Source organism: Populus nigra, chromosome 15 (assembly GCF_951802175.1).
Source record: "Populus nigra chromosome 15, ddPopNigr1.1, whole genome shotgun sequence".
In the NCBI taxonomy this organism is placed as follows: Eukaryota; Viridiplantae; Streptophyta; class Magnoliopsida; order Malpighiales; family Salicaceae; genus Populus; species Populus nigra.
The window spans coordinates 8,661,882-8,676,369 of NC_084866.1; the positions used below are offsets into that span (position 1 = coordinate 8,661,882).

Genomic DNA, 14,488 nt, shown 5'->3' on the forward strand with positions numbered 1-14,488 from the left:
ATATACACATTGTAAAGATGATCTAATGTTTATAATTTTATTTTTTGGAAAGTTTCAAAAATACACATAAATGCTGTTGAATTTTGGACTTCAAAATAAGCTATATCCTACCGAACTAGCATTTGCAAAAGGCCCAAAGCCCATGAATCATTGCCCAAATATGATATCTGGATGGCCCAAGGCCCATGTATAATATCCCGAAATCATGAACTAAAGAAGAAAGAAAGAAAGCAAAACACCTGGGCAGCAAGGATAGCAACAAAACCAAGACAGAATATTTCAATAGTTGAATGCACAGAGGCAAAGGCGGTAGCAATGGATGGACTGGAAGAGAGCTCGAGCAAAGCGGCAGAGGCAGTGCTAGAAATCCTAAGGACCAGGGGCTGGTCTCTTGGCGGAATAGATCAATTAAACGCCTTGATCATAATTCACTCTGCTTTATCTGATGACGGCGACCCTTGCACCGTCGCAAACGCCGTCGAGTCCGAGCTCCTCAACATGGATCTTAGATCCATCGGACTCAAGTCCTTACCCGACCCGAACCTCCTCAATAAAACCTCCTATCTTCAAGGCCCCAAAATCCTCCAGGTTATTTATTTATTTCCTCGCTTTATTTTTATCGAATTTCAAATTATTTTCTTAATTTGCGTCGCCTCTCTCTTATTTTAAATATATATATACAAATAAAATAAAATAATAAATAGATATCTGCAGTGAGAGATATTTCTGTTAGTAGCATAGAAGGGTTTCCGAATTCAAGCAAACGGCGACTGTTAAAACTCGGTCTCACTGATGGGCACAACGAGATAACTGCAATCGAATACTCTTATATTCCTTCAATCCCAAATGATATAGCTCCTGGTTCTAAGGTAATCTACCACTTTTATTTTATTTTATTTACCATTTCTAATTTCTAATTTAATCAATGCTTTTGGCAGGTTCGGTTGGATAACAAAGCTCCATTACATAACGGTATTGTATGTTTGAATCCTAAAGTTATAACTGTAATAGGAGGCATTGTCCAATCACTTCATGAAGAATGGCAAATGAACCAAAAATATTCTGGTTTTTCACGTTCATCATTAAGGTTATCACAGGAAACTGATAATGGTGGCCCTCCTCCTTTCGAAAAGTTGCAAATTGGAGCACCCTCTCGTAGGTCTTCTCGGCAAGCCATACGATCGGGTTTGTCTTCTAGATGTTATATGCAGCTTGCTTTTGACTGTAATAAGATCCTCTTAGTATTTTTAGTGCGGTATAGCGTAATGTTTTCCTGCATTATGATTTTGTTCTGGTGCTGTCAAGGGCTAAAAACTACAGGGTCGGGACATTGGATAGCATTTAGGGTGTGAAATGAAATACATAGTTGGACATTAACTCTTTTTTTTTTTTTGTTGGAAAAATTTGGAGCTTTTAGCATTTACTAGGATTATAGCTTTTCCCACACGCAAAGAAGCTAATCTAACAGCGCCCTCATCTATTTTCTCAAAATTATTTCAATAAAGATCAAGAATCTCTCATCATTTTGTTTATTCCTGCCTCAAGGCGGGAAATGTTTGATTGTTTTACCAGACTCTTGTAATTAGCATTCACTTAATTATCCTAGTTGATGCCTACCTAGGTTTTGCTAACACTTTATTTTAAGATTTCAAACTTTGTAAGTCGGCCATCTTGTGTGGATGTTCTAAGGCCCCTTATGTTTTGTCCTTTAAATTATGGCAGGGGGGCAGAGAGGATTGCATTTCCTTGCACAACTCAATTTCAACTTATTTTCCATTCCTTTGTTGAATGCAATAAATTTCCTTGAACAGAAACCCAAACCTATAACCACATTGAACCATGAAAGTTCACAAGTTCTACCTCACTGAGGCATTTAGAATTTGAACCTGAAATCTAATTGGAGTAATCTTGTTTACTACATTAAACAACTTCCTAGAGTTCACCATTGCAAATCTGAAAACTGCAAAACATTTTGTGCAGTTCTGAGTTTGATGACATTCTTCTGCTCTGGTTACGTGACATCCCTGCATTGGTTTTGGCAGTGGGGAAATGAACCTCCGTGAACCTAATGGTCAAGCTGTATAATCTCTTATTACTTTCACAGCAGTTTAAATCTGCCCTTTTAGTATTTTGATAGGAACTATAGCTTTTAATGCCTTGCAAAGATTTTGGATATATGGCAATTTAAACAATTTCTAGATGACTTGATCGTAGATTTAGAAGATGCATTGATGATGCAGAAGGGAACAGAACTATATGAAACATTTTAGAGTTAAAAATATGTCAATCTAGAATTTTGAAAAGAAAAGAAAATGAGAATTCTAGGCTCTCAAAGTCGAAGAAATAGGATAATATGTGTGTTTTCAAAATGAACTTGCCTGTTCATTATTGTAATCGTGATGTGCATGTTAAGTAGGCTCAGTGTCAAGTGCAAGTGCATGGGTTTTTGTCTTGAAAGTAGATCTTCTGCTTAGATACTAAGGGTTAGTACTGTATCTAGATGGTCAATCTACAGATCTTATGTGAGTAGGACAAGCACTTTGTACTGACCTGTGTGATTCTATATTTGATAATTTTTGTTGCTTTTCAGTTTCTTATGAAGAGAAGGCAAATATTCCAGAGTACTTTAAGTCTACCTCCAACAGCACCATGCAAATTAGCACAGAAACTGCTGGAAACACCAAAGTTCTACCTCTTGATGCTCAAAGAAAAGCAGATAGTGTTGATGACAAAGTGAGAGTAGCTTCCCTCAGAACAAGTTACAAAGAAAATCCTAGAAACTTACAGTGGAGATCAAAGGAAGGTGCTTGTTTATTTCCCTTTTCTTTGCAAGTTTACCTATATTGTGCAATAAATGTTATGTTGCGCCAGATGTTGTATGATGCAATTTTGTTTTGGAATGATAGAGAATGACCTTCACTACATGTGAATGGTAATGGAAAGGGGAAAAAAAACTAGAACCTTTATTTTTGTATCATTGGATGCTGCGGGATTATCTCTTGATAATTACAATGAAAGAGAGGTGGCCGAATCTGTTTCATTTAGCATGCAGGCATAGACACTGCTCAGATGAAATTGCATGGTTTTTATTTGCAAAATACATGAAGGGGAGTTAATAAAGAGAGGGGGGGGGGGGGGTTGTGATCTGTTATGGATTGTATATTGCAATTTCAATCACTAATGAACTATTTGGAATTATTGGTAGATTATAATGGGTCTACCTCCAAGAGCAATGTGCCTACTGTTGCAAAAACTTCTGGAAATGCTGAACTAAGGCCAATGGATTCAGAGCAGAAAGTAGATGATGATAAGGAAAAAACAGTTTCCCTTAATGAAAGTCTTGAACAAAAGCCAAATGACTCTTCTGCTAGACAGAAGGAAGGTGCGAGTTCAATTTTATTGCATTTGCAACTGTATTCATGCTGTTTTGTAATGGCCTAGATGGGTGAATTTTTATTTTTCTAGCGAGAAAGAGAAGTACTGTAATCCTCACTTTTGTGTTAGTGAAACATGAGGGATAATGTTTTGAAGCCTGCAGTGAAGGAGATACTATCTAGATAATCATTTAAAATTGAATGATTGTAAGTTGAAAAAAGAAGAAGGGTGAGATAGATTCATCATGATTTATAGAATCAGATATGATACAGCACTTCTGAATTGCTCATTTTTGAATTTCCTTTGTTTATTTATCTTGCTGTTGTATTAACTTTTAACATCTATATTTTTGGCAGTAATTGAAACAGTTCCTGTTCAAAATCAAGCAGCTTCTCAAAAGTTACTTTTGAAAATGAATCACCACCCAAATCAAGGTGATCGGCATTCAAAAGGTCAGAGATATAGGGGGAAGAATAAACAAGAAGAATCACAAGTTTTCACTCTAGAGGAGTGGGAAAAGAGTAATGCAGGGTCAAGGCGTCTGACAAAAAATGATTTTCCGGATGCTAGTTGTGATGAGGATCTTGCATCAAAGCTTCAAGACCAACTTGATGTGGAAGATTTTCATGTTAACATCCTTTCATTTTTTATTTGTTTTCAGTATTACTGTTGCTGCTATTGTTTTGGTCCTCAAATCATTCAATTCATTGTTGTTACAGGTGCATAGGAGAACTCATAACAAGGTGGTGGATGACATTAAAATGAGCATGTTTAGTTATGAAAGAGATGGCAACAAGGTTCATGAAATGGAACATGGCGGAAGAGGAAGGGGGAGAGGGAGGGGGGGAGGGTGGGGAAGGGGGGGAGGGAGGAGAAGATATAATTAAATTCAGTGGAAACTTATTATGTTTGTTTACGATTTTGGAGCTTGGAGCTTGCAAAACTTACGCAGGGTTTTTAACCTTGTGCCATAGCTGGCCGATGTTGATAACTTGAAAAGAATATACCAGAGTGAGTAAGATGATTTCCCTAGACAATGTGATCTAGCATCCTTTCTATAATTGGTACATGTTTGCTCTCATTTTACATATATCCATATTTTGGTGCTTTCTTTAATTAGTATCACACAAAATTGATCAGCATCCTGTTTTTATTGAATTGCTGTGGTTTTTTTATTCATAATAGTTGCCTTGCCATCTTCGCAAATTATCACCGTGCATGTAGATAATGGTAAATAGTTCATCACAGCACCGTGTGAAGAGTCTGTAAGGGAGAGGGTCGTCCTGAATTTTTTTTTGATGAGCCTAATAAAGTTATATTTTTAATAATTTTCTCATATTATAAATATGTTTTCAAAGGCAACTCTTTTTTTTGCTTTGAATTTTGTTTTAAAAACGTGGTTTAATTATGGTGATATTTGGGAGTGAGTAGCTGCTGTTTTTTTGAGTGTTTTTTACTTGTAAATAAATTAAAATAATATTGTTTTATTTTTTTAAAATAATTTTTATATTAGCACATCAAAATAATTAAAATATATATAAAAAAATAATTTCAAATAAAAAATAAAAAATTTCAAATTTTTGAAAAAACATTTTTAAAATGTAAAATATATTGTTATTAACTAGATACGTACCAAAAACAGTACTTGCGATAATAGTGTCATATATAGTTATTAAACTCGGACCGGTTTGGCAGATTGACTCGTGACCCGGTCAATCTGGTAGCTGGACTGATTTTGGTAAGGTGAAAGACCGACAAGAGCAAAAAAATAGTTAAACCTGGTCGATCTGTCGGGTCAACTTGTGACCCGAACGACTCAACAAAACCTAATAGAGATTTATTTGTTTTTAAATGTGTTTTTTTCATAGTCAAAGATTTTTTTTATATATATTTTTTAGTTGGTTATTAATTTTTTTTTAAAGTTCATTATATAAATATTTAAAAAATATTTTATTTTTTTAATGTAAAATTTAAAATCCTTTAGTATATATACTTTATGTTCATAAAAAAAAATTATATTTTTTAATGTAGGATAAAAAATTTTTTGGTTTAAATACTTCAACTTAAAAAATAATATAATATCTTTTTAATATATAATAAAAAAATTTGAAATTTTTTTTAAATTTTATTATTTATAATATGTATAATTTATATTTATATAGATTATTTTTTTATTTTTTATATAAAGTATTAAAATTTTAAATGATTTTTTAATTTTTTCAGATTAATCACTAACCTAACTCCTTTGCGGGTCAACCCCGGATAATTATGGTATCTATCACATCCATCTGATACACTGACCCCTCCAGCCATCCTCCCTCTCTCAAAATAAAGAAAAAGAAAAATAAGAAGAAAAAGAGGAAGCCATCCCATCTCAAACTGAAATGGAAAATGTCGTCATCCAACCGTCAGTAGCGGTGCTAATCTCTTTTGTAATCGCGATTAAAGCTTACAGAAGAAAATCTCTAGACGTAACAGGAGCAGTCGCTGGGTTCATTGTTATGACCCTTCACTTTGCTGTTAGTTACAGATTTGGAGCTATATTGCTTGTCTTCTTTTTCACTTCATCCAAGCTTACCAAGGTTGGAGAAGACAAGAAGAGACGCTTTGACGTCGAGTTCAAGGAGGGTGGACAAAGAAACTGGTATCTGTTTATCTATTTGTTTTTATTTTTTTGGCTTCCAAAAATACAATTAATTGTTTTTTGTGGGTAATTTTTAGGATACAAGTGCTGGCTAATAGTGGTGTAGCTTCTGTTTTGGTTCTTGCTGTTTGGAGATTGGCCGGCTGGGAGGACAAGTGCTTGGATGGAAAAGAATCGGCCGTCATCACCTCTCTTATTGGAGGGATCATCGGTCAGTATTCATGCTGCAATGGAGACACTTGGTCTTCCGAGCTTGGTGTACTCAGCGATGCGCAACCTCGTTTGATCACAACCTTTAAGGTGGATGGATATCTTCTTTTCTTCACACACACACACACTATTTTCTGGTAATTTGAAAAAAAAAATCACTTCTCAACAGGAAGATTCGACAAAATGGATTAAACAGAGATTGAGGGTGGGCGGGTGGTTACAGATACAGAGTGTTTTCTTGTTATACTACAATGGGTTTTCCTCATGTAGATTTAGTTTCTCACTTGCTTTCACTTAAGCTACTTCTAACTCCTAAGCTATAGTAGTGACTATAATAAATAAGCAAGTAACAGCTACTAAGAGCTTGCTTAGAAGCAGCAACCCTTAGCTCTCTTCCCTATGAAATTGTAAAAGCTTCAAGGATGATGCAAGTAACCTCGCATATATGCGTGCGCAATCACCACCAGTCAAGTTAATGCCCTTTCATGGCTCTAGAATAATGAGACAGTGAGAATGTTTGTATGGATACTGGTAGGATCAAAAGCAATGAGATATGAATATACAGTGTAAAAATGTATAGGACCGCAAGATTGATGAATATGCTAAAGTAAAATCAAAGATGGTTAAAGCACACCTTGAACGCTTAATCTGGAGTCCAGTAACTTATGATAAAAAACAAGGAATCAGAATAGAAGAGAAACAAGCATACTAACAGATTGTTTGTAAACGCAATGATAACAATGGCAACTGCATGCAAACAACACAATCTTGTTTTACTGCATACATTTGGGTGTGTTTGTTATGTTCATCTTCCTCCTCATGAACGAACCAAGTTTTCTCCTTAAACAGCACAATGTGTTTTCCTACGATATGCCTTAAGTCAAAAGTGTTTCTTGTGTTATGATCTTGACAAAAAAAAAAAAAAAAATGCTTGTTTCTTGTAATGTTATGTTTAAAAAGAATGTGTTCTACTATCAACATCATTCTCCTTCTCTTCCTCCTCTTCTACATCCTACTCTATTCTACCTTCATTTGAATCACTCAAGGCTATTCTTGAATGTTTTAAACCTAGGTTTGTTTGTCAACAATGATAGTGTACCATTGGTTGCACTTCTCCTAAAGAACCCTCTTAATCTCCAAGTCCTGTTCATGCTTGTCATTTTCCTCACATCAGACATGCCCTCCAGATCAGTATGGGTATCCTCCCTCTTCTTTCGTTTTCTTTTTAAGTATTTTCCATGTCCCTAATTCTTTTAAGCAAGTAGGAGGACACCTATGTGGGCAGAAGGCTATGGATGAAGAACTGAAAGTTCTTTTTGAAAATCATACTTGGGATCTTATGCCATGTCAGACTAATGTTAAACCTATTGAGGGCAAGTGGGTGTATAGTGTTTAAACCTAATGGTTCTTTGGACAGGTGCAAAACTCGTTTATTGGCTCTTGGAATCTTCAAGAATATGGACTATGAAGAGACATTTGCTCTAGTTGCCAAAATGACTATTTGCGTCCATTCTTAGCTATCATTGGTTCTCATAACTGTAGTTTATCCCAAATGGATGTTAAAAATGATTTTTTTTTTTATGGTGACATAGATGAAATTATTTTAATGACTCCACCTCTAGGATATTTGTTGGCTAGCTCCAAACATGTTTGTCGATCAAAAATTTCACTTTATAGTCTCAAACAGGTCCCATGTGCATGGTTTGCCAAATTTAGAAGCACACTTCTTGCAGCAGACTTTAAACAGAGTGCTTATAATCCATTTATGTTTCCTCATCATACCACTATAACCATTCTTGAGTCTATGTCATGACATTTTAATTACAAGTGATGATATCTCCAAACAAAATTCACTATTTGAAGACAACCGTACATCAACCTTTCCATATCTTTGTCCATTGATATATTTTCTAAAGCTTGAGGCCTCTCACTCTGAATCTAGTATTTTTGTCGATCAGCATAAATACGCACAAGATCTTGTTGGTCTTGTCGAAGTTCGAGATTTTGCCACATTTGATACTCCTATGGAGCTCAATGTTAAACTTTTTTTTGATGATGGGGATCTTTTTGATGATCCAACTCATTTTCAGACAATTGTTGGGAGTCTCAACTACTTAACTATTACTCGACATGATATATCATTAATTAACTGATCTATATACGGCTGAGTAGGTAAGTTTCGTTAGCTTGATTCTTGGAGTTTGCTCAAGGGAAATTCAAGAGAGACCAGACTAGTCATCTATGTAGTTCCTTGGTACAAAAGATGGCTCTTTGAATGTAAGCAACCATCTTGTGCTTGACTTGCTTTTTCTGTCTGTTATCTTCTGATCCAGTAGGAATGAGTGATCTTTACTTGCAAGCTCATGACATAATCCTTGGTTTCATTTGACCATCTTAGTTCACCTTTAAGAAGAAATGAAGTCCTGCAAATAAAACATCTTCCAAGTGCTTGGAACTAAGTCGATATGAATATACTTGCTTCTTGTCATCACCAGAACTGGTTCAACAACCTGTACGGACACACTGTGGCATGTGTTATCCAATAAATATGCTCGTCGTCCATATGTAAAGTTGCTTTCACTGCTTCGTCATTCAGTAAATGATGTATCACAAGTTATATATATATATATATATATATATATATATATATAAAATTATGTTCTTTGCTCGAGTGAAATAGAATAAGTGGCATTAATGCTTCAGATATTTTGCATCATCATATGATATGCAGACTGATGGAATTGAATTTGTAAATCTTGGAGACTGTATCCTGACTAGGTTCCTATATAATTGATTACCAGCCTGTTCGGAGGGGTACAAATGGTGGAGTCACGTTAGCAGGTCTTCTAGCAGCTGCAGCAGCAGGAGGTGTTATTGGGCTTGCATTCGTGATCATAGGGTTTTTCACAACGAAATGTGTGTTTGATGTAGCACTCAAGCAGCTCTTAGTTATACCGGTTGCTGCACTGGCAGGGTTATGTGGGAGTCTGATAGATTCTCTGTTGGGAGCTACTTTGCAATTCAGTGGATTCTGCACTGTTCGGAACAAAGTAAGCTGCTCCTTCTACTATTTATCATCGAGCGCCTCTGGTACTGGCATAGTGATGCCATAACCATGTGCATTTAAATGAAGAATAACATTTGACTGTCTTACGCAGGTTGTTGGAAAACCTGGACCAACAGTGAGGAAAATTTCAGGACTAGACATTCTCGACAACAATGCTGTGAACCTTGTCTCTATACTGCTGACCACCTTGCTGACTTCTGTTGGCTGCGCATACATTTTCTGAACGATGTGCCGATTGTTCGATTAAGTTGCGATAATAGCCACTCTGATGAATGCAGACCTCGTGTTTTCCCGATCTGGTAGCATGTCATGGTGATTCCTTCTCTACAATATACTCGTGGCACTTGAGAAACTGGTTGTTGATTTACTGTCGTTTCTAAGGCATGAATGTATTTATTAGTCCACAAACAGTTATGTTTTAGCGCTAAATATAAATAAAATATGGTGAGAAGGAGCAAAGCAAAACAAGTAAGAAGGAACATTTGTTAAACAGAGACAAATTAAGCAGCAATAATGGAATATAATAGCTGGTACAGACCAAGCATGGAGGCAGCCTCTCTCCTCTTGGCGACTTCTAACCTGATCAACGTGTAACATCTCTTGAAAACCTGATTTGCATCCATCACTTTACTTTACTGCTAAAAGAGGTGGGTCTTTTCCTCATCACTACCTCTTCATGGATGCACAACTAAGCTTTGATTCCTGTAGTCATGGTAATCATAGAACTTCATTTTTTCTCGAATCTCAGTTCTTGAATATTGCAAGAAGTTTAATTTGGTTTTTAAAGTTTTTAGGAAAACTCAATCAAGTCCCTAAGGTTTTTTTTTTTACATTTTGGTCCTTGGATGTTTGAGGAGCTCAATTAGTCCTCGAAGGTTTTGTAGGAGCTCAACTTGGTCACCGTAGATTCTCACATTTTAGTCATAAAACTTCATCTTCTCGCATTTAGGTCCATGGATATTGAGGGAGGGGTGAGAAGGACGATGAAAAGGAAAAGAAGAGAGCTTTCGACAAACCATATTTCTGCCATAGCAAAAAAGAAAAACAAGACAAGTTTTCATTAAAAAAACCATGTTTTTTTCTTGTAACTAGAAAGGTTAACCTTTTGTTCCGTTGACTCTTTGGATGATTTTTTAGTTTATAATTGTTTTGTTTTATTCTGTAGCTAGCATTTACAATTCTGTTGACTTCTTGGATGATTTATTAGTTTAAAACTTCAAATGTCATTTAATTTATTATATTAAAAATAAAAATCATATTTTTATTTATTAGTTAACAAATTTCGCGGAAACTCAGTGCGGAATGGTCCATCAATGACCTAAGAAGTACAACTGTGGAATGAGAACGGCTTGTCATCGCTGCCTATTTATCAACTTTCTTGGATACCGACCGACCACGTGTGAAAGGGGCACTGGTCCGTCACTTTCTCAAGGGAATAGCAAAGTGGCATGTATGGTTGGCCGCCCGTACGGAGGAGGGGCTTATTATTCATTCATGTGCTCTTTTTTCTCTCAAGGGAACAGCAAAGTGGCATTGCATTTATGGTTGGACACCGTATTTCTGGGTTATAGTTGTTATTTAAAATATGTTTTTAAAAAATATATATTAAAATAATATTTTTTTGTTTTTTAAATTATTTTTTATATCAACATATTAAAACAATTTAAAAATATAAAAAAATTAATTTTATAAAAATTAATTTTAAATTTTTTAAAAAATACGATTCCGTGTCAAACACACGAAAATCGTGACCTCTCATGATCTCATGATGTAAACTAGATTATTCCTACCTGCTTCATTGTAGATCAAATCAAGTTTTTGCTTTGTTTTTTTAACGTAAATAACATGTTTATGTATTGCTAATGTTTTTTAGGAGATTTTTTTAAAAAAACCATGAAGCGAACTATACAATGTGACTTAGTCACCTTAATGCATCTAGAAATAATCTAGATTACCGGTGAAAATATAATTTGTCATAAAAATAAATATATAAAATAAGATTTTTTTTATAAACATTGAGATGATAAACTATTAAATCAATTCAGATTAACCAGAGTTAACATGTCAATCCACATAACGAGTTATGAGATCCGATCATTTTTATGAGTTCAAAGATAACCAAGATGACCGGTAAAAATATAAAAATAACATTTAAGATGATATTTTATATATATATATAAATGTCAAGATGACAATATATTAGATCAATTTGGGTCAACCTGGGTTAATTTGTCAATCTGTATACCGAGTTATGAGACCATGATAACATCATAGAAAATATATCAAAATAAATTTTGAAGCTTAATTTTCAATGAACACAATTATGAAAAAAGTCAATTAAAAAATAAAAAAAATAACCCAAGTCAACTTAGATTAATTTGTTAAACCTGCAACTCGAGTCATGAGACTGGAATAATTCAATAGAAAGCAAATTATAAAGTTCAATTTCCAATTAATTTAGTGTTGAAAGATAAAATAAAAAAATTAATTTAAAAAATAAAAAAATAACTTGAGTCAACTAAGGTTGCCAAATTCATGACCTAAATCATGAGATGAAAATAATCTCATATAAAGAAAATAAAACAAATCACAAAGTTTAATTCCTAATCAATTCAATATTATAGGATAAAATTAAAAAAAAATCAATTAAAAAAATAAAAAAAACTCAAATTAACTGAGTTAATCCATTAAACCCGCATCCTAGATCATGAATTTAAGATAACCTAATAAAAAATAAATTGAAAAAAATATAAAATCTTATTCTAAGAAAATCTAATGTTAGAAATTTAAAATTAAAATTAAAAAAAATATAAATTAAAAAAAATATTATTTTAATAAATAATGTGATATGAGAAGAGGGCCCAATAATTTTTTCTTCTTTTATTTATTTATTTGTTAATTGCAAATAATATTACAGTAAGGGCAGGACTGCACTCAATCCAAAGACTATAATATTTGCTGCAGACCGAGGAACTTTAGGCAACATATGGGCCCTCACTGTCAGACCCACCAGAAATTTATTTCGGTGCAGGCTTAATAATTCATGCAATTTTGTCGGGTGGAAAACAGTTTTTTTTCTTTATATATATATATATATATATATATATATATATATATATATATCATGAATAGTTGTAATAATAGAGGTTAAATCCACATCTACACGCATTTAAAAAAAAAAAAAAACTGGAAATTTCCTCGACCATATGACTTACCATGGGGTTTTTAAGAACAAATGTAAAATAGGTAAAACGCTTCACCTAGAGATGAGATGCATCGTCCTTCATTCTTTATTTTTATTTTTAACGGCAGCCTCCTGCCTCCAACCAAAGCAAATGCGAACGCATATTCCGAGGCTTTGTGACTGTTTTATTTTTTTTATTTAAAATTATTTTTTTAAAAAAATTGAATTATTTTCTTTAAATTAATATATTTTTTTAATATTTTCAGATCATTTTGATGTATTGATATTAAAAATAAATTTTAAAAAATAAAAAAAATATTATTTTAATATATTTCCGAATGAAAAACACCAATATGCTTGTTAAATATAAAGACTAATATGTATCTATGGAAAGTTTGATATGCTTGTCAGATAAAATGTACACTGAGCTGATCTGCATAAGAGTTCCATATAGAGAGATCACATGTATATATGGAAAGACTCGCGCGACGGTTATTACCCTTAATTAGGATAACACGTACCGAGAGGAAAACATAACACTTCCTATATAAAATAATTTAGTGATCTCAAGTTTAAGGATCACATACATAAACATCATGTGAGCTTTCTATAGACACAAATGATCTCTCCATATGAAATTCTCATGCTGGTTAGTTTGATGTACATGTCATCTAATAAACACATACATATTATTTCTATGTATCTCTTATACCCTAGTTTATAAGAACAATTGCTTTCTTTTATAAAGGAAATAATATAACATGTATAGTCTTAATAACTCTAATTAGTATTCGATATAGATAGAGTATTATTGACTAGGAATTTTTAGGAACAATGTTTTGATATAATATGAATCCCATAATTATAACAACCTTATAATTTTCTTTGCAAATCATTTTTATCCCAACAGCTTTATATTTACTTTAGATTCACTAATCAAATATTAAACTCATTAATTAAATACTTTATTAATATTAAAAATAAATAAAACCTTTACTAAAATTAAATATGTTTACATGAACAAAATTAACACCATGTGTAACCAACCAAATGACTATATGACATATATATTAACATAGAGGCCGGACACTTGGACGACTTTGGTTTGCGTCAATTTAGCCCTGAAGTAATTATTCAAAACTGAAAAAGAATATATGATATTTAGGTAATTTTTGTATAAATCCTAAACAACTTTATATGTCTAATGAGATTCTTAGGACTCCTAAAAATATTAAATTTACTGTTTTCACTGCGTATATATTTTTTGAGAAACCCAACAAGAACTCCATTAAATTGTCTTAACTTCATTATAATCTTAAATGGTACTTTGTTCACATGCATTGTAAAAACCTGCAACTCTAAAAGTTTTTAAGCCTTGAACTCCAAGAAAAGTAGGGTAATTTTTTCAGATTAATTTAACTCCTTAAAATCAATTAAATCTCTATTGAAATTTTGACAAAGTTTCCTTTAAAACAATATATTTTTAAGTTATTGACATCTACATACATATCAACATCATAATTTTATTTTGTCTAATTGAACTTCGTCCATTCACAACACAAGTCAAGAATAGATATCCTCTACTCCATCAAGTTACCCATCCCAATCCATATAACAAATATATTAAAACTCTATAGTAGATAACATTAACAATTATACATATAAAAAACATTAAAATTTATTTGCATGTATAATTAATTTAATATACAAGAGTAAATTGAATGTTGAATTACAATATAATAATAGAAAGCAAAAGTTAAGCTACTTCCATCACTAATACTAATCTCGTTTACATCACTAAAAGATCAACATCCTATTTCTATATTTAGTTGGCTCAAATGAAATATTGACAAATCAATGAAAGATAGTTAAATTTTTCATTTTATAAGAAGAATTATTAAATGTTGGATATTTCAATTTATATATCCCTAAAAAGGAGTAAAATCTACTATATTTATTTATTCTCTTATATGCTTTTATAAGTTCAACAAACAATTTCTTTGCTATA

General features: G+C 33.0%; 2 protein-coding genes across 5 annotated transcripts; both read left to right on the forward strand.

The window, feature by feature from the left end:
* Positions 1-217: 217 nt before the first annotated feature.
* LOC133674419 (uncharacterized) lies at positions 218-5,843 on the forward strand. 4 transcript variants are annotated; one of them, XR_009835228.1, is made up of 8 exons: positions 218-588; positions 705-869; positions 939-1,185; positions 2,591-2,803; positions 3,206-3,382; positions 3,732-4,003; positions 4,095-4,386; positions 5,599-5,843. XR_009835228.1 is itself a non-coding variant. In XM_062095510.1 (8 exons), the coding sequence occupies exons 1-8, from the start codon at positions 316-318 to the stop codon at positions 4,260-4,262; spliced, it is 1,476 nt and encodes a 491-aa protein (XP_061951494.1). In that variant the 5' UTR covers positions 218-315; the 3' UTR covers positions 4,263-4,456. The 4 variants fall into 4 exon arrangements, 3 of the variants coding, with proteins under 3 accessions (XP_061951494.1, XP_061951493.1, XP_061951495.1); XM_062095510.1 differs by lacking the exon at positions 5,599-5,843 and having other exon boundaries at positions 3,206-3,236; positions 3,276-3,382; positions 4,095-4,456; XM_062095509.1 differs by lacking the exon at positions 5,599-5,843 and having other exon boundaries at positions 4,095-4,456.
* LOC133674420 (protein PGR) lies at positions 5,746-9,879 on the forward strand. The gene is made up of 4 exons (XM_062095513.1): positions 5,746-6,019; positions 6,097-6,319; positions 9,031-9,279; positions 9,388-9,879. The coding sequence occupies exons 1-4, from the start codon at positions 5,760-5,762 to the stop codon at positions 9,517-9,519; spliced, it is 864 nt and encodes a 287-aa protein (XP_061951497.1). The 5' UTR covers positions 5,746-5,759; the 3' UTR covers positions 9,520-9,879.
* The last annotated feature ends 4,609 nt before the right edge of the window (positions 9,880-14,488 follow it).

Excerpts from the sequence above, each read along its gene's own strand:
- LOC133674419 (XM_062095509.1), top strand. The coding sequence starts at position 316 with ATGGATGGACTGGAAGAGAGCTCGAGCAAAGCGGCAGAGGCAGTGCTA. Across the intron at positions 589-704 it reads AAGGCCCCAAAATCCTCCAG|ATATCTGCAGTGAGAGATAT; the intron begins GTTATTTATTTA and ends AATAATAAATAG. Across the intron at positions 3,383-3,731 it reads TTCTGCTAGACAGAAGGAAG|TAATTGAAACAGTTCCTGTT; the intron begins GTGCGAGTTCAA and ends TATTTTTGGCAG.
- LOC133674420 (XM_062095513.1), top strand. The coding sequence starts at position 5,760 with ATGGAAAATGTCGTCATCCAACCGTCAGTAGCGGTGCTAATCTCTTTT. Across the intron at positions 6,320-9,030 it reads GTTTGATCACAACCTTTAAG|CCTGTTCGGAGGGGTACAAA; the intron begins GTGGATGGATAT and ends ATTGATTACCAG. Across the intron at positions 9,280-9,387 it reads TCTGCACTGTTCGGAACAAA|GTTGTTGGAAAACCTGGACC; the intron begins GTAAGCTGCTCC and ends TGTCTTACGCAG.